General features: G+C 40.1%; 1 protein-coding gene across 1 annotated transcript in view; it reads left to right on the top strand.

Moving 5' to 3' along the window:
• Positions 1 to 18,376, top strand: part of Cep128 (centrosomal protein 128) — a 367,524-nt gene that overhangs the window by 282,256 nt on the left and 66,892 nt on the right. The window contains exon 20 of the mRNA XM_013346846.1: positions 3,910 to 3,959. Within this exon, the coding sequence (XP_013202300.1) occupies positions 3,910 to 3,959 (50 nt within the window). The remainder of the gene's footprint in view (positions 1 to 3,909; positions 3,960 to 18,376) is intronic.

Genomic DNA, 18,376 nt, shown 5'->3' with positions numbered 1-18,376 from the left:
GATCTCTGTGAGTTCGAGACCAGCCTGGTCTACAAGAGCTAGTTCCAGGACAGGCTCCAAAACCACAGAGAAACCCTGTCTCGAAAAAAACAAATAAATAAAATAAAGAAGAATTAAGTTACCAATTAGGTGTCTTGGTCATGCTGCTTAATGAAGCCAGGGAAAAGATAAATAAGAAAAGACAGTGTCAAATTTCCTTAAAAAGCCAATGATTGGTGGTTGGTGGTAAAGACTGCAAAGGAAGTGGTTCAAAAACATCTTACCAAAACTGTTGCCATAACTGAACATGAAGTGGGACCAAATGAAGCTAGAGTCTTCAGTTCCCATCTTTGTTTTCCTGCTTTTTTCCAGGAAAGATTTCTCCTCCAAACACTGTATCAGAATGACTTAGCATCAGCTAATTTAAAAGCTGGTTCCAGTCCAAGGAAATCACCCCCCCCACACACACACGCACTTCCCTAAATTCTTTTCATGAAGAACCATAGATAGACACTGTTTAGTCACAGCCGCTTCTATAGCAGGTGGTTGTCATCAAATAATAAAGGAGAACGTGGGCATGCCGGTGCTGAGCAAGGGAGCAAAGCAGCCTTCCAGCTTCTCATTCCACCCGTGTCCTGAGCTTTGTGAGAACAAGCGAGATTTCTTGTTAGGATGAGGGGCCAGTCCTAGACACATGAGTGGAGAGAGCACTGTGTTCCTTCCATCCTGTCTTCCTGTGTTCTCTTAGCTTTCTGCCGTTGACATTTAGAGTACTGCTTCTTAGCCATGAGGAGGAGCGAGGTTTCTCCAGCACAGGTTCATAATCCCAGTTTTCATTCCCATCAAAGGTATCTGAACAATGCAATTTTGAGATTTTAAGTTAACTTTCAAAGGAACAGAGGCAGTTTTTAGAAAGATGGGGAAGTCTTGACTCTTGATATCCGAAGGTTCCTAAAGCAAGTCAGAGGAATGTAAATGCATGCACTTTAAAAAAATTATGTAACAAAGCTGGACAGTGGTTGTACACACTTTAAACCAGCACTCTGGTGCCAGACTCAGGCGTATTGCTTTGAGTTTGAGGCTAGCCTAATCTACAGAGGAAACCCTGTCTCATATGTGTGTGTGTGTGTGTGTGTGCATATATGTGTGTATACACATATATGCACATACACATATATTTACCTATTAAATATATATGTGTGCATATATATTTTTATTTTTCTTTCTCTCTCTCTATATATATACACACACACATACACAGGCTCCCAAATCATGACATGGACACTTAGTAATTTTGAATGCTCCGCCTAGCCTAGACTCATTTTTGAATAGCTCTTTTAACTTAAAATAACATGTTTCTCTTTATTTACCCTTTGCCTTGGGACTTATTACCTTTCTTCTGTATATCTTTCTTTCACTGGATGTCTTGTCTGGCTGACTGGCAGCTGCCTGGTTTCTGGCCCTGGGCATCTCTCTCATTCTCTCCTCCTTCTATTGTTCTTCCTCTTTCAAGCCTAGAGCCCTCCTATTTATTCTCTGCCTGCCAGCTTTGCCTGTCCCTTTTTTGCCTAGCTACTGGCTATTCACCTCCTTATTAGACCAATCAGGTGCTTTAGGCAGGCAAGGTGAAACAAATGCAGCACAAATAAGGAACAGATCTTTAAATCGTTAACAACACAGCAGAAACAAGTCTAACACACCTTCACATAGTTAAAGTAATATTCCGCAGCATGAACATCTTTGCCTAGTGAAAATAATATTCCAGTGTGTGCGTGTGTGTGTGCGTGCGTGTGTGTGTGTGTGTGTGTGTGTGTGTGTGTGTATCGGGATATAATTAAGTACTGAGTGATGCAAGTGAGTGCTATGCTAGATATAAGTTATGAAAACAAGGCTCTCGGCTTGGCTTTAACACTACATAGGTTAGTTATGATTACACATATTCACTGTGAGATCAAAGATGGCTTTCTGTATTTATTGTGAAAACAACAAAATTACTCATGGCAAGGGGCACTAGCCACACTCGGTAGGGACAGTATCATGTTCCTTCCCATCTTTGGCCATCTTATACTGTATTTTCCTAGATTCATTCCTATTTTTTTAATATACCTTTTTGCTAAGAAACCTGAAATGTCAATGAAAACTCTCCCCCAAAATAAGCCCTAAAGCAGTGCTATGCTGCATTATCATTTATTTGCTTTACTATGGCAGCTGTGGCAGCAGAGCACCATTGCTTCTCTGCCACAGGTTCCTATTATGGCGGCTGTGGCAGCAGAGCACCACTGCTTCTCTGTCACAGGTTCCTATTATGGCGGCTGTGGCAGCAGAGCACCACTGCTTCTCTGCCACAGGTTCCTGGTCCCATTCTCCAGTCCAGGATTCTCTGCCGGGCAGGCTGTGTACTCTCTGTTGGGCATCAGTCTGAGTCAACCGTCGTCACCTTAAGATCAGCTGGGCAGCTCTGCTTCTGGGCATTTCCTGGCTGCCTGTTGGAGCAGCCTTCAGGATGGCAGGAGTAGGGAGCATCCTGGGACATGTGTCTGATGTCATTAGCAGATTGTGTGGGGCTGGTTCACATGGTAATGCCGTTCCATGTCAAAAAGTCCAAATGTGTAAAAGCCCGCAATAGAGGTTTGCATGTGAAATTGGGTCAAACGGATAGTCTAGATGCAGGAAGTAGATCCCCATGCAACAGTAAAGAGTCAGGATCGCTGAGGACACTGGCCAATCCAGTTTGTTTCCATACGTTGTTGCTAAGAAACAAAAGTGTCAATGGAAACCTGCTTCAAAATATACCCCCAAACAGGACTTTCTTCCTTATCTTCATTCACTTATAAATAGGGAAGGCTTTTGGAGTCAAACTCGGTTCCTTTAGAGAATATGGAGCAGAAACTGTGTGTGACTCTCCAGTGCAGCACTGCGTCTTATGGGAATGGCTTTCTCCTCTGTAGCCATCTTAGTGCAGTCTCAAGGGGCATTGCCATCCATTATCACCTACCTGTTCCACAGTTCTGGGCCACGGCTGCCGGGGTGTTACAAACACCAGGCTCACTTTGACTCCTTCCCCCTGCATCAAGTTTCACACTTGCTAAAATGTTTGTGTCTGCCTTTCTGATATGTCTGTTGGATCTCTTCCAGTATGCAGCACAGCTTTTGGTAAGGTAAATCAGGCACAGTGTAAGTGCCAATGCTACTTCTAATATGCACTGGTAACGGTGATTCTTGACAGTTCTATCAGAGCTCTGACTCATCCCAACCTTCTTTAGGTTTGTGAAATCTACTAAGATTGTAGCACAGCGTGGTACAGCTGGAGGCAGAAATTCTGCTTACCAAATGTATTTTCCTTTATAGCAAAGTGCATAAATCAATGCACCAGGAGCTATGACTGTCTTCGTGCAGCAAGCAAGATTCATTGCTCTCTTCAGCTGATTGCTTTCCCTTCTCCCATTCAGTTCTTGGAGACCGTGCCAAGCTCTTGGTCAGATAGACCTGTAATACCTCCCACTCTCAGTATAAAATGATAATTAATAATGCTGTGACTTTACAGTTGTTGATGTGTTCTGCTTCCATTCATACCACTCGCTATTTCAGGATGTTATAATTTCCTTATAAAAATTGGCCTGGGGGGTGGGACTTGGCTTGAGAACTTAAGAGAAAATGGCTTGTTTTTTTTTTTTAAGTAATTTTGTGTTACTTGTCATTTACATAATGATTGGATCAAATGATTCAGATATCAGCAAGTTATTTTGGTGTCTAATTGAGCTGGTATGAGTCTTTTATCTGGCTTTGGGTTGACAGGGTTAAGAGTACTTGCACAGTTGGAAGAAGAGGCCATTGCTCTTACACTGTTTCTCATACCTTGACAAGCATTTGGTTTAAGAAGTAACCCATTTTTACACTGCATTTTCATGGGTGTTTATATTCTTATTGTAGGTCTGTTGGAAGAAACTCAAAGAAAAGATGAAGAAATGGAAACTCTACAGGTAAAGTCAATTCTCAGATAGGGCAAGTATCATTGTGATAAAAACATTTGTTTTTCTCATCTGCTGTCTGTTCTTATTACCATATTCAGACTGTTCCAGCACATGAGGTGACAAGTACCATATAGGAATATTAAAGTTGAAGTCTGAATTTGCTTCCCTTAGTTGTCTTTGAGAACACTTACCATCAAAAGAGGTAACCCGCTCAACCGCTGCTCTTGAAAAACTGGTATGCCTTGGTGTGATATAATTGGAACCTTGGCATTCAGAGATGAACACAACATGCTCCCTGAAAGCAGAGCTAGCTGATGAGAATGCATTTTTAGAATGTATGTTTTCAAGTAAAAGTCGAACTAATTCTTTCTCAGGGGATACCATGTACCAGTGATTAACTAGGAACACTACCACATCTATGGAAGGCAGGGTTTGCCTTGAATAGACTCCCAACTTGTCATGGGTGCATGCACATTTCTCAGACTGGAAAATTATGTTTGAAAGGTTTTGTTAGACTTGTAATGAAGAGTTCTATGGTCTAAGCAATTGCTGTTCCATCAGCATCTAAAAGAACTTCCTCCCTGCTTTCCCACAGGACTGACTTACAAATGGGTAACCCACCTGTCTGTCTTCATTAGAGCAGATATAATCACCCCTACTCACCTGACAGAAGGAGTTCAGTTAATGTCATGTTGGAGATAAAGCACTGTAAATACTTGGGGCATTTAGAGATCTTTGTGGGCCATGAGCAGTAAAGCAAGACTGGAGGATAAATTAATGAGCGAGACTGAGTGCTTTAGGGGTGAGCATGTTTGCTTTTGGTAAATGAAGAATGGGTCAGGTTAACCACAGCAAGCAAGGGAAATGTTTTTTGTTTGGATTTTCTTCATTTGATGATGTATCCACTAGCAGAATACTGTATTGATCTGAAAATGTTCATTATAGTTATGGACATGTAGTAAGGGTGATATTTGTTAGCTATAAATAATTTTGTGTAGATTAAGGGTTTTTAAAAAATATCTTTGTCCATTAAATTGAGGTGTAAAAACTGAACAAACATGAAGCGAGGAAGAATATTCAGTATTTCCACTCCACTCACTCTGAAGTTAGAACCAGTGGTGCTTATTGCTATTATAGAAAGCACTGTGTTACAATCACCACTGACCGCAGAATAGCATGTCTAAGCTTATTTATTAGATAAACGTAGCCTTTAAAATTGTAGCAAAGGTCATTTTTGCCTCTCATAATATGATTGTTGCAGTTGTCTCATTAAATGTAATATCCTACGTTGCTCCTCAAATGTTTATTGATTATTGGTACTATTTTTACCAAAATGTCCACCACTGCAAAAGGACAAACCAGCCAACTCTCCATGGGCACTTACAGATAAACATTGTATGACATGATATTCTGCAACAGGAGAGTAAAACATTGCCACCACGTTTCCTGGTGCTAATATCTGATACTACCCATTTCAATAGAGGGAAATGACACCTCAGAATGGCAGCAGTTCGTAGGCACATCGTGGAGAAGACTTACATGACTGGTAAAGAATAGAGGAAACGCCCATGGAGCTGGTTATAGATTCCTAAATTCTCTGCTCCAGTATAAAATCCATAGGTGAGACTCCAGAGAGGGCCACTTAAGTGTGTAAGTGGAGTTCCTAACCCAGTACTTCTACGGTATGACATGCTTTCCAAAGAACATTGACAGTAAAGGGTGGAAGTCAAGAGCTTGGGTTTTAAAGCTTGGATGTGCCTCTGAATATTTGGGTAATCTTGGGCAACTTAGTTGACTTGGCTGTGCCACTTCCCTAAAGTGTTTAATTTCGTTTAGGCCAGCCCAAAATAGTAACTTATTATCCTCTTATATGGGTGTGTATACTCATACTTATGGGAGACAGTCTGTCTGCATTTAATACTTTCCTAAGCACTAGTGAGTGTTCTCTGTCCTTAAACCTAATCAGTTTCTATACAGAGTCACTGAACAAATATTAAATAAATGATAATATTGTACATGACACTACTGGGTGATGGGTAGTTAGATAAGCCACATGTATTGCAGATATATTCTTACCTTTAGTGTCAGAATTCATGGAAAACCATTAAATGGATGCTTACAATGAAGTTTTGGAAAATGCTGTTAGAGGAAATGTATTTGTGTCAACATGTAGTAAGAATGCTAGTCCTTGTTTGTTGTAGGTAGGGCTGATGAACATATGGAAAGCAGATAGGTTGACCTGGCATGAGATGATGATCAGAGTGGGCCTCTTACAGCCAGTGTGTAAGTGAAGAATGTCAGTTTTCTAGGCAAGCTTGGAAATCTAGGAAAAGTTTAGGTGCCAGGGAAGCTGTGATACATATTTGGACTTTACATTTGATGTAAGTAAAACCCATGAAGAGTTTAGAGCATGGAAACAGTGTGATGGAATTTGCATCTTGAATGTATCTTATTATAAAGTTGAAAATAACTGGGGCAGGTTTAGACTGAATGCAAGAGGGCACTCAAGCTAGGGGTTGTGAGTCTCTTGCCAAGGGATGGTGGCGCCTTACATTAGGTGACAGCAGCCAGTATGAGGAGGGATAGGGGCTTCTTACTGTATGTTGTGATTGAGAAAGGAGGGAGAGGGGGAAAGCAAAAGGAAGGAAGGAAAGAAGGAAATAGAAATAGAAAAAGAAAAAATGGGTTAACCTTTAGGAAGTAAAAATATATTAAGCAAAGTTCTTGGCTTGCATGATGACACCACTTCATGGTTATATTCACTAGCAAGAAACTGGTTATTTTAGTTACTGGTATGTTGAATTGGGGTGGGGCGTGTTTATGTGGTGATCCCAGGTCTACAGCTCAGAAGGGTTTGAAGTGGGCGTGAAGAGTTGAATGTCACTGATACTGTTGTCCACAGCAGTTGGGTGATCTAACAGTCACAGAAATATGGCGAATGAGAAAATCTGAAAGCCTAGGCTCGATCACAGGGAATACCAGTATTTACATCACAGATAAAGACAGACACCTATTAAGTTGTCAAAGACTTAAAGTAGAAAACTTCAAAAGAACACAGTATCATGCAGATTTCTGTCTGTTTTTTTATATCAAGGGGAAATAGATAAGAGAACTGAATAAATATTTGTTGTATCTATGAATCATTTTAGTTCTGTGTTTGAACCCAGAATGAAAATTTACTCTCCTTTAATCCTGTTATGCCTATTGTATAACTGCCATGCATCTCATTTTTTAAGTATCTAATACTGAGCACAGGCGTGGCCATAGTGTGTTCCTGGAAAGTTTCCTCTGCCTGAACAGATGAGCAGCCCCCACTCACCTCCTCAAGGCCCACCCACTGGAAGACTACACTTACCCTGTCATTGTTCATTTAAAACCTTTAACGAGGACACCCAGTTTCTTCCCTCACGCCTCTTCTATCTGCCTCTTGCTTTCTCTCTTCCTTCCTTACCCCATCAGCCGTCTCCTCCTCCCGTTCTGCCCTTCCTTCACTGGTGCTTCATATTGCCTGTCTTCTTTCTGTGGCTTTCATTTGCAGTTACATGCAAGTTTCTCTTCCTAAGGCCAAGTACAGTGTGTGGTGCAATATCACAGTCCTATTACGTGTGGGTTTGAGATACAAAGAAGGAAACGGATCTCATCCTCAACCTTGATACTGGTAGAAACCCAAATCAAAACAAATGTAATCTTTTCCATTAATTTATTGAAATGTATATCCCAGCTTGACTTCTTGCTGGTGATGGCTGGTTTCATTTTTATTTACTCAAGTATCAACTATTTCTCACTGACTTATATTTTTTTCTTGATGTTGCTGTACAAAGCCCACAATACAAAAGTACATTTGATTAAGAAAGCACCACAGGACTCACAGAAAAATGCTGTAGAATGTGTGTGGAAGCTGGCTGCCTTGGTTGTATGCCCTAATATTAAAGAGGCAGACAGCCTGCTAGCCTTCTTGGTGAATTCAGACAAGTGAGAGATTGTGTCAATAAATGAAAAGTAAAATGTGAGCAGCTTCTGAGGAAATACACTTGATGTTGTCCTCTGTTCTCCACATACATGTGCACACATGTGAGCCGGCACACACATGTGGAAACACACGCAAGGAGCAGCTCAGAGTGCTAGCGAGGAGCCACAAGCAGAGAACCCAACCACTCTCAGCTCCCTCCTCTTTTGCTCATTTACACTCATCTTTCTTTCCATTTTATTTGAAATGGGTTAAAGTTTAGATGAAGTGAGTTTCCTTTTTATTTTCCCTCATGTTTTGGGCAACATTACATATCTTCTGAATTAGGAGCACAGGGAGTTCTAATTTCTGCACTCCAGGCTTGTGTGAGAAGAGTGAAAACCTTGTTGTCCGGCAGGTCCTCACTGAGTTTGAATTCTACATGCTCAATGTGTTCTTGTACCTGATACATGGCAGATGTGATGCCCAGATGAAGTTCTTGTCCAAGTGGAATCCCTCATGCGCTCCCCCTCCCTACCTCCTCCCCTTTCCCTTCTTTCTCCCTCTTTCCTCCTCTCTCCTATTCCTCCAGCCCCCTTTTCTTTGCTGTTCTTTGTCTTCCATGAGTAGTCATGTAATTGAAATTTGTATTAGGAGAGAACATGCTGAAGGAAGTAAGGTATTTGGCTATTTATGAAATCAATGAAGAACCAAAAAACAGGCGCAAAGGATAGGGTTGATTGTGAATCTGGATATGAGTGCCAGTTCCACCATTTTGGAAGAATGTGGGAGCCTTAGTAGGGGTATCCATAAATGTTTCCATGAGTATTTTGGGACACATCATTGATACCATTGAAAGTTTCACTAGAAATGAAAGCTAATATTTTCTTTTAAGTAGAGTTTTGTTTGTTTATTAAGTAAATCATTAGAAGGTTTTTTCTGAGCTATGCCCAGAAGGATATTAAGTAATATTAATGACATTCTACTTTTCAGATGATCCATAGTAATATTTAACTTCTATATTAGTTGGATTTAACAGTTTTGAATCTTCTGTTTGAAGCATTTTTGCTGCTGCTGCTGCTGATGATTGCTTTTACAACTATTTTAGAGTTGGAGGGATAGGTAATAGCATTTGGTTTTGTCACCTTTGTGGTACTTAGGCAAATCATTTACAATGAATAGGAAAGAAAATAATGTTTTCTGCATCCATTACTTTATGCTGGCTACTTAGGAGCAGCCTGTAGCAGCATAGAGTATAAAGAGAAAAAATAGAATAAGGAATGAATTTCTAGGTTGGTTTTTATTTTTTTTTTATAAAGAAGCCTGACAAATACTTATCTAGAGCAGAAGTTCTCAACCTTCCTAATCCTGTGACCCTTTAATATAGTCTTTCATGTTGTGGTAACTCCCAATACAAATTATTTCATTGCTGTTTCACAACTATAATTTTGCTACTATTATGAATTGTAATGTACATATCTGTGTTTTCTGATGGTCTTAGATAAATACCCACACACACACTGTTAAAGGGTTGTTTGACCATGGGTTGAGAACCACTGATCTAGAGGGTTTTATAATAGAGGATACTAATATAGACTTGGCAGGTACATTATTGAAGATAACTGAACAAGAAATAGCACCACAATGTTACTGACACACGGAAGTAAATGCCGTAGCAAAAGCTGACATGATAGTACATCAGTATTTCAGTGGGCTTAGGAGATTACCCATCCCACTTCTCAACAACCATGGGAGAAACTGAACTGGTGACAGATCGCTTTGGTCATTTCCAGGCTTCTACTGTCAGTCATGTCCACCAGACTATAGAATATCTGAAGCTTGTGCTTTCTCTCCGTCCACAAATGAAGGGCTTGAGGCAGCTGCTAAGAGGCCTTCAGCATGCCTTTCAAAAGGAAGTAGTGCGGAAGTAGATTCTGTTCTCTCCACAGACAAGCTAGAGCTAGTCACGCTCCAGAAGTACTCATTTTCTTGGGACATGTGTGAAAGGGATTTTGAAAATTCTCAGCTTGAAAAATTGACAAATTGGGATTAAGTCTTTAAGGTTTTCTTAATCCAGAAACCCGTGTGGTAGGGATTCCTGTTCGTAGGATTCTTCTTGAGAGTTAGAGTGGAGCTTCTATTCACCTAGAAACCAGAAAGTATCACATCACACACATATCGCACATCGCCTTCCCAGGATGCATCCTGTCGAACTCAGGCAAATGACTGTGCGTCTGTTTGTTCAGGGACTCTGGTGGGGGGGACAAGCAATGGCATCAGCAAAAATAAGCATGAACGATTATGGATGTGGAGTGCCAGGTCTTCCTTTGCCACTTTGAAGGCAAGACAATTAATAGCTCGTTAAAGTCACTGTTTTCTCAAGAGGTGAAGAGACTTATCAAGCCTCACATTCAGTGTGAGGTCTCAGCAGAGGTGAACATCAGCAGCCTGTCCTGGGGTGAAGCCGGGTCTCAGCTCATTAGATTTGCACACTGCAATTTACTACATCAAGATCCTCCAGAGAGCAGGGAAGCAAGCTCAGTAAAGTGGATTCCACCTGATATTTTAGTGGTCATTAAATTTTATCACCCTATTTTATCTGAAACTTGCAACTTAATTTTAATTCCAATTTATGACAGAATAAAACTTGAAAATAGAATACCCCAAGAGAAGTCTTCTATCATCTAATATATAGATGTTGATTGACCGGGCTGTTTTCTTTTGAGAATAAAAGTAATATAAAAGTGTGCTGGTCTTTGTTTATTTACCAGTATGAAAAGCACACGTCCTCGGGACTCAGCAGTTTTGAGTCTAGTCAATAAGAAAGCCTCCTAAAAGAAAGAAAAACCATTTGGAAGCATTTGCAAAGTGTGAGACAAAGAACAGTTTTTAAAAGTTCCAATTTTACTCTGTAGCCAAGTTTACTAAAATACTTTCAGTAGGTGTCCTTTTCAGACTTTATAAATTGCTCTCTCACGGAGGCAGGATGGGTTTATGGGACTTCACGCCCCGGGTCCCTGGCAGCTGACTTCACCTAGGTCACTCACATTCCTCAGTGGTGCGCTCAGAGCCCGCTCTGGGATTCAGAGCCACAGGGTTGATGTAAATAGCAGCTTGTGTGTTCTGAAAAGGGAGAGGTCTTCTCAGCTCCTCGTGGTGTTTCATGGTGTTGAGTTCATCTGGGAAAGTCTACAAGTTCAGAGCCAACAGTCTCCTTGCACCTGAGGGCATTTCCACTTCCGTCACTGGGGTTCAGTGATCATTTCAGCCTTGTGCTCCGAAAGAGCTTACCGCTTGTGTATGTCACGTGACACCCTTAAACAGGCCTAAAGTGTGAGAAGGCTGCCATGTTCATCTGTTTGCCTTCCACCGTCTGATAACAATGGCAGTTGTGAGGTGCAGCATTTTAAGTAATGACTGCTGTGAACAGCCATCTTGGAAAGGAATACCTAAGACCTTTCTGATAACCAATACCTTTCTGGTCGGAGCACATTTCCACCGACCAATAAGATGAATGAGTTTGTAAATGTGGATTGGACATTACTAAAAGAAACTGTAATTGTCATTTCTAGGTTCTCACCCTTCCCAGTCTCTGACTGAGTTTCTAGAATGTGAATAAATACTTCAGACAGTTTCTGGGTGTGGGATATTCCACACTCACTTTTTTTAGCAAACATTTCTGTAGCAGTTACTAATTCCTGTCAAGATGGGGCTACATAAACCTAGGCATGGTGGCCCCCAGGTTCAAGGCCAGTCTAGACTAGAGAGTGAGACCTGCCTCAAAAGCAGAGACAACTACACTAACAGCAAAAACATTGTGTTAAGTCATCCTAGAGTGATGTTCTGTGCATCAAGTGTGTGTGTGTGGGACCCTGAATCGGAGGAATTGTGAATTGATAGCCACAGAGCAGTTCTTTATTGGTAAGTCTGTGCCATTCAGTTCTCCCACGGTCCTCCACTGTAGATAGTGCTGTTCTCGTTGATGGATGGATGGAAACACTAAAGCTGTGTGGCCCATGGAAGTCCACCTGGCTCCTGGTTAGGTTCCTGGTTTTTTTTTATTCCTCTCCTTATTATTCTCTCTTTTTTCTTTTTAGGAGACTGATTGATTGACAGACACAAAATATTTAGTGCTTAAAACCCTGGGATTCTACTTCCTCAAAATAAAATGCCATAGGCAATTTTGTGGAATTTTTTTTCACATTAAAGAAGTCTGGCAACACTAAGGACTTACCATTAAGGAAGCATCTTACAGATCTTCTATAACTTTAAAACTACCCATGAGCCCTTAGACACCAAGTTTACACACATACAATGATAAGGGCAATGTTAAACTGTTTGACTACTAACAGGCAAGCAAGATTACAGCTCTTGGTTCAAGATGCCGAACAATCCAGCAACCTCAAACACTTCTAGGAAGGAGAAAGGATCATTTTTCCTTTTTCAATTCTGCACCTTTTCTCTGTGCTTATTCATCATGTTTTAAATAAACAGACTGAAGAAGTTGTTATTCAAACCCTCCTAAGGCTTCTTCAGTTTCATTCTGAAACAAAGTTCAAAATATTCTGGCAAAAATTAAAGGCACCATTCAAACATTTCCATAAATTTTAAATTGTGTAAAAAGTGATAAAACTAAAATGAGCTGGAAAAAATGGCTAATAAGCATTTCCTCATCTCATAATCCATGATTGTTTTCAGATTCTGAAATTAGCTGTAATTCACCCTTGCGTTTCAGAGTCTCTATCCTATAGCTCTTTCTGGATTTATTTTTTTTTTACAAACATGCAATGTCTTTAATATCATAGTGTTCATTCACAAAAGGAGGTAGAAACGCTGCTTGCTTGCTATCTTCTACCTTTATTACCCATTCCGGTGGGATAGATGTCATTTTTAGGAGAGAACCAACCAATAGAGTTGCCACAATTATGGGCAGGATTGGAGAATTTGGGCTCCCCAGTAGTGAAGAGCATGCTGTAGTCTACATCCCTAAGAAGCTTAGGACTGCTCCTTTACCATTTTGCTGTTTCCCTGGTGAGTTTGAACCCATGTGTTAAAGTTTGCCTATTATTGGAACCACTTAAAAACACACAGCAAAATCACATTCCCTTTTTATTATGTATTGAAGTCAGTATAAAAAGATGTACAGATAACAGTTTTTATTTGAGCATTAAAGTTTATTGTGACACCGTATGCATTTTGTTGCACTGTCATCTGATAGCGCTTACAATGGGGTTCAGGAGTGCTCTTCTGGCTTAGGGAAGTTTAAGGATGAGGTCTCAGAAGAGTTTTCCAGTGGATCTCTAAACCTGCACACAAAGTAGTCATGATAACTAGGAAGTATTTATTACTTGTTTGCTCACAAAACCTCATTGTCAGCCTATTATGTTTCCATTGGCTTCATTTCCCAGACCGTCAAGAAGAGAATTTGGTCAACTTGTTGTTTTCCAAGAGTGGGTAGAGTAAGACTTGGGAGACTGGGACAGAGGGATTGTAAGTTTGCGGTGAGCTGGCATACATACCAAGATCCTGTCTCAATGAAGAGGAAAAGGAGAGAGAGACACAGAGAGTATGAATTAGGTGAATTCTATTTGAATAGACTAGTATTACAGACTAAGCTGGATCATTTAAACATGATAGAAAATTCAGCACTAATGTTTTTAGTCTGTTTTTGACTTTAAATGATAAATTAAATTACTACTAATTGTAGTAATCTGTTCTTGGGAGTCTAGGGAAATATTAAAATTGAAAACATATGTTAAAAATAGCTAATACAATTTTTGGTATCCAAACGTTGAAAAAACAGTGTTGCTATTTGATGTGGGCAACTGAAAGAGATGTTTCGGTAGACAACAGAGGGAGTGCACTGTGTCCCTTTGGTTCTCAGACCGTAGAATTGAGGAAATTCTTTCCCGTCTCTGGACCTTTCTGTTGCTACTCACCCCCTGTAATTTACTTTTCCCTGGATCTCCCAATGACCTTCTCATTCCCACCCTTTAAACATCACCTCAGATACCGCCTCTTATCAGGCCGGACCCTGACCAGCCTCTGCACAGTAACCCTTCGCCCGTACATACCCCAGGCACAGTCCCTAGGCACCTTCTTTATTTATATTGTTCCTGCCTCCTTTGAAGTGTGAGCTCCACCAAAAAAAAAAAAATTATCTTCCTTATTGATGCTCTGTCTAACATAGTGCCTGTCTCAATAATGTGAATGAATTAAGTGCAGAAATTAGTGGAAATGAAGGAGGGGGAAAGAAAAGAAAGCATTGAAAAGAAATGAAAAATAAAAATTGGTATAAGGAATAAGCAATGACCCGAGGAATTGTAGTGTGGGTATTGGTATTTATGCATGCTCAAGAGTGTATGTATGTAAAGAGTGTTTCAAAGTTGAGTAAAAATACTATGGCACCCTTTCTCTCCTCTCTTCTCTCTCTCCTCTCCCTTCTCCTCCCCCCACTGTGTGTCTGTGTGTCTCTGTGTGTGTAGGTGTGTGTACACCTTATCCTCCCCAGAAACACACAGTGACCTTTTGAAGCAAAAAGTAATTCTTAACAGGAAGCATTATCTTTCCGTAGTCACTACCTTTTTCTGAAAGGTCCAGATTCTAAATGCCTTCCAATGTGCATGTCGTATGCTCATGTTGTCATTGTGCCATGGAAAAGGCCATAGATAAGGCATAAGCAATCACTAGGCTATGTTCCCGTAAAGCTTTGTTTATGGACACTGAAATTTTGATTTCCTGCAATCTCATGTAGTAGTATTCTGCTTTGGTTTTGTTCAACCAAACGAAAAATATAAAGACTATTTCAGTGCATGGTCCTGTGATACAGGTAGCTGGCTGGATGTGGCCAACTCTCCTGACTCCTGGACTAGCTTCACGGTAATCTAATGGAAAAATGCTTGCCATTTGCAGGATAACTGGCTCGGGGAGTAAGGAATAAATCTTCCACTTCTACAAAGGATAAAATTCCTGTTGGTAAAATTTAGGGTAATTTGGCAAATGGAAGAAGAGTCTGATGTTATATGATCAGACCTTCCTGGTGTACAGTCACTTAGCATCCAGGAGGGTCCATTATCCATGGTGAAATTGGGAGTCTGAGCAGTCCACATGGTCGTGGAACCGCCCAGGGCTGACTACTGAAAACTCATAATTCTACTTATTCCCTCTCTTCTCAGACTTGGGGAAAGAGTATCTCCTTCTTTTAGTACAGTTTTGTGAAATCAAGATGTGGGCACATTAAACTAACTCCCTGTGTTCTTTATCACCCTGGAGGGGACAATGTATGGAATTTCAAGTGATGATTTCTCAAGACTTTGTGGTTTTAAATTGGATAAGGACTTATCTAAGGAACCATTTCAAAACACTGCATGATATCATTTTCTCTAAATGTAGAAATTAAATAATTAGTTGGAAATTATGGTCTGTATACATGTTTTTTTATAGCTATACTATTTTAAGCATCCCAATAACGTTAAGATAAGAGAGTTCCACAACTCTTTGATAACTCACATCTCTCTCAAACAGCCGAATCTGCTATTTAAACTTCCACCTTGGGAAGAAGCTAGTCAGTCTGCAGTGAAAACTCAGAATGCAGCTCAATTTGAAGATAAAGCAGTTAAGTATGTCATAGATAGGAATATTTAGGATATTTAAATCGAATAGCTGAAAAACACATCTGTTTTATTTTACGGCATACAGGATAACCCAGGCTTCAGGTATGCTTCCCATGGGGAAATGTAAACAAATCATTCACTTCTGTTTTTTCTTATATCATTAGATATAAAGAATAGCTTCCTAAGGGCAAGGAATTGGAGGTTTATTTTGCATTCATTAACTGCCTTTCTTTCGTACCTGGCTGTGTGTATTAGGAAATACCAATTAATAATAGTGTTTTAATTAAGTCAAACTGAATAGGAAGAAGAAAATGTAACGTAAAGTCAGCCAAACAGATGGTTTAAAACTTCCAGCTCAGGTCTCGATTTCTCTCAGCTGCAGTCCCTCTGACATGTAACACTGAGAAGTGGGTACACACAGGAACATATGTGAGGAATGTGGTATCAAAAGGTGTGCAGTTATCTGATATGTTTCCTGCAGAGTGTCGAGTAAATAACTCTGTGTATAAAATAGGATGCAGATTATTGGGACTGAACAGGGATGGGCCGTTTAATCATCAAGTGGACTGTGTGGTTGTGCCATTTAAGATTCAACTGTGTGGCACACAGGACAGGTAAGGATATGGCTATAATTCAGTCCTCAGGAGGAAGGGGCTTGGACCAAAGGGTCCTATGCTTATAATGGTTTTCTTGTGATAATTTTCTTCCAAGAAGTCTCGGAGATATGTGCTTTTGAGGGAAATAAAGGAGATGTGATACTTAGGGTTTCCTTGGGCCAGCTTCCTTTAGAGGCCGTCCAGTGCATATCTCTTTTCTACCCGCAAACACAAGCCTACTCTATTATTTTCTACACATTCTCCATGACACGGTCCTCTTCCTAAGCCATAACATCATCACCACTGCAGTATGACCTGCTCAGGCTTTGGAGCATCTTTGCAAACGTGTGGCTAACCTCACAGCTGGAGACCTGTACTCTTTTTTAAAGTGTAAATCCCTGGGAAAATTATGATGTGTTGATTTCTGAGTTGCTGGCATTCTTCCTCTACTACCCAACTGCTGTTCTTACATCTCTCTCTGGGAATAGTCAATCTTAGAAATCATACAGCTGTCATTTACATTGCCCCAGACACCGCTATAGGCTATATTTTATCTGCTGATAATTTTCACTTGTACTGTATCCCATATGCCACACAATGACCAAAATGCCTTTGTTTCCTGCTAGTGGTCATTTCAGTGTGGAATTGGAAACTCCCAGGAGAACAATAATTCCATCTTCTATCTTTATTTTTTTCCTTAAGGTACATTTTGTAGACACATGCCTACATACCCCATTAGACTGTATCTTAAAGGAGAAATCTTGAAATGACCCTTGCTTTGAAAAGATTGTTTTTTGATTTTGAAATAGAGTGAAGAAACCTAACTTTGGTGCAAGTTTCATAGAATTAAGTGCTAGAATTTATAGCATCTTGAAGCAACCATTTTTTTTTACTATACTTTCCAAAATCTAGAGGCAAATCTACACAGCTTCATTTATCTTCCCCATTTGCCTTCTCCACTCCATAAGCCATGACCCAGGCCCTTCTGTATTTCCCCATACAGTAGATTCAAAATTACATGACACCCTTGTGAGACTACAGTGCCACCCTCTCTGGAACGGACAGCTGATTTGTCTTGATCAGTAATGACCTCATAACAAGCAAAGCCACGAACCCAAGTGCTAATCTGAGAGCACAGCAAAAGGCAGGCACAGAAGCCAGCTGCAGGCTCAGTAATACCCTACCCAAGAGAATGTACCAGAAACGTGGAAGAGACACTTTGAGTCTGTTTGTAAATTCTGTGATTGTCTCTGCATCTCAGACACTTGCCACACCAGGCCAAATGATAAGGAATATTCTTAGATAGTAGTCTAGGCCAGGATTTGACATGTCCCTTTAGATTGGCTTCTCTTGGCAAGTGTAAGTTGTCATTTAGTGACAGCATTTTAAGATGAAACCTTCACTTGTAGTTTTTTTCATTTCTTTCATTGGTTCTAATTTGCTGTTTTGGACCCTGAAGTAGCTTAATTTAGAAAAAAAAAGCATGTAGCAGCTGCTAAAATACTCATAGTATCTATTGTGATGAGGTAACAGTAAACAGTAGTACCTATTGATGGTTAAATTGAAAATTGAATGGCTGGTACATCAGTGCAAACTTCTCTGATATCATCCATCCTCAAGAAAGTCAAGAGTAACTGTGCTTGACTACTGAAAAGAACATGCAATTTCATATATAGATTATAATTGTGTATATATATATTCAGAACCAATTTATGCCATATTGTAAATGTTTGTCGCTGTGTTGAAATTGTGGGTTTTTTTAAACCTTCATTTTATTTCACTTTATTTGAAATCCCTTTAGGAAATACTTATCTTGTTAGTGATAGTCAATAAAAGCTTTGTTCTTCCTTTCTTTATACTATCTTGACATTTGGGAAAGAATGTGTTTGAGGTTATTTCTACTTTTTTTTAGTTATTAAACTATGACTAACTATTAAATGCGACTATTTGCTATGAGGAAATGCCTAGAAGGAAAAATGTATATACCATATACCACTTGCATTTTGTTCCATTCATATATCCTTTGTTAAGGACATATCACGTACAGTATGATTGCCCACTAGATAGAGCTGACATTGGGCCTGGATGAGATAGATGGCTCTGTTGGCAAAGTGCCCTCTGTGCAAGCTTGGGGACCTGATTTCCATCCCCACTTACAAAATTGAACATTTTAGTATATGAGTGTAACCAAAGGGACGGGGAGCTGGAGAGAGGAGGGTCATTCAGGCTTGCTGGCTAGTTAATGTAGCCAACTTATGAGTTCCAGATTCA

The sequence above is a fragment of the Microtus ochrogaster genome, chromosome 1 (genome assembly GCF_000317375.1).
Source record: "Microtus ochrogaster isolate Prairie Vole_2 chromosome 1, MicOch1.0, whole genome shotgun sequence".
Taxonomy (NCBI): Eukaryota; Metazoa; Chordata; class Mammalia; order Rodentia; family Cricetidae; genus Microtus; species Microtus ochrogaster.
This window is presented reverse-complemented; position numbering and strand designations above follow the sequence as displayed.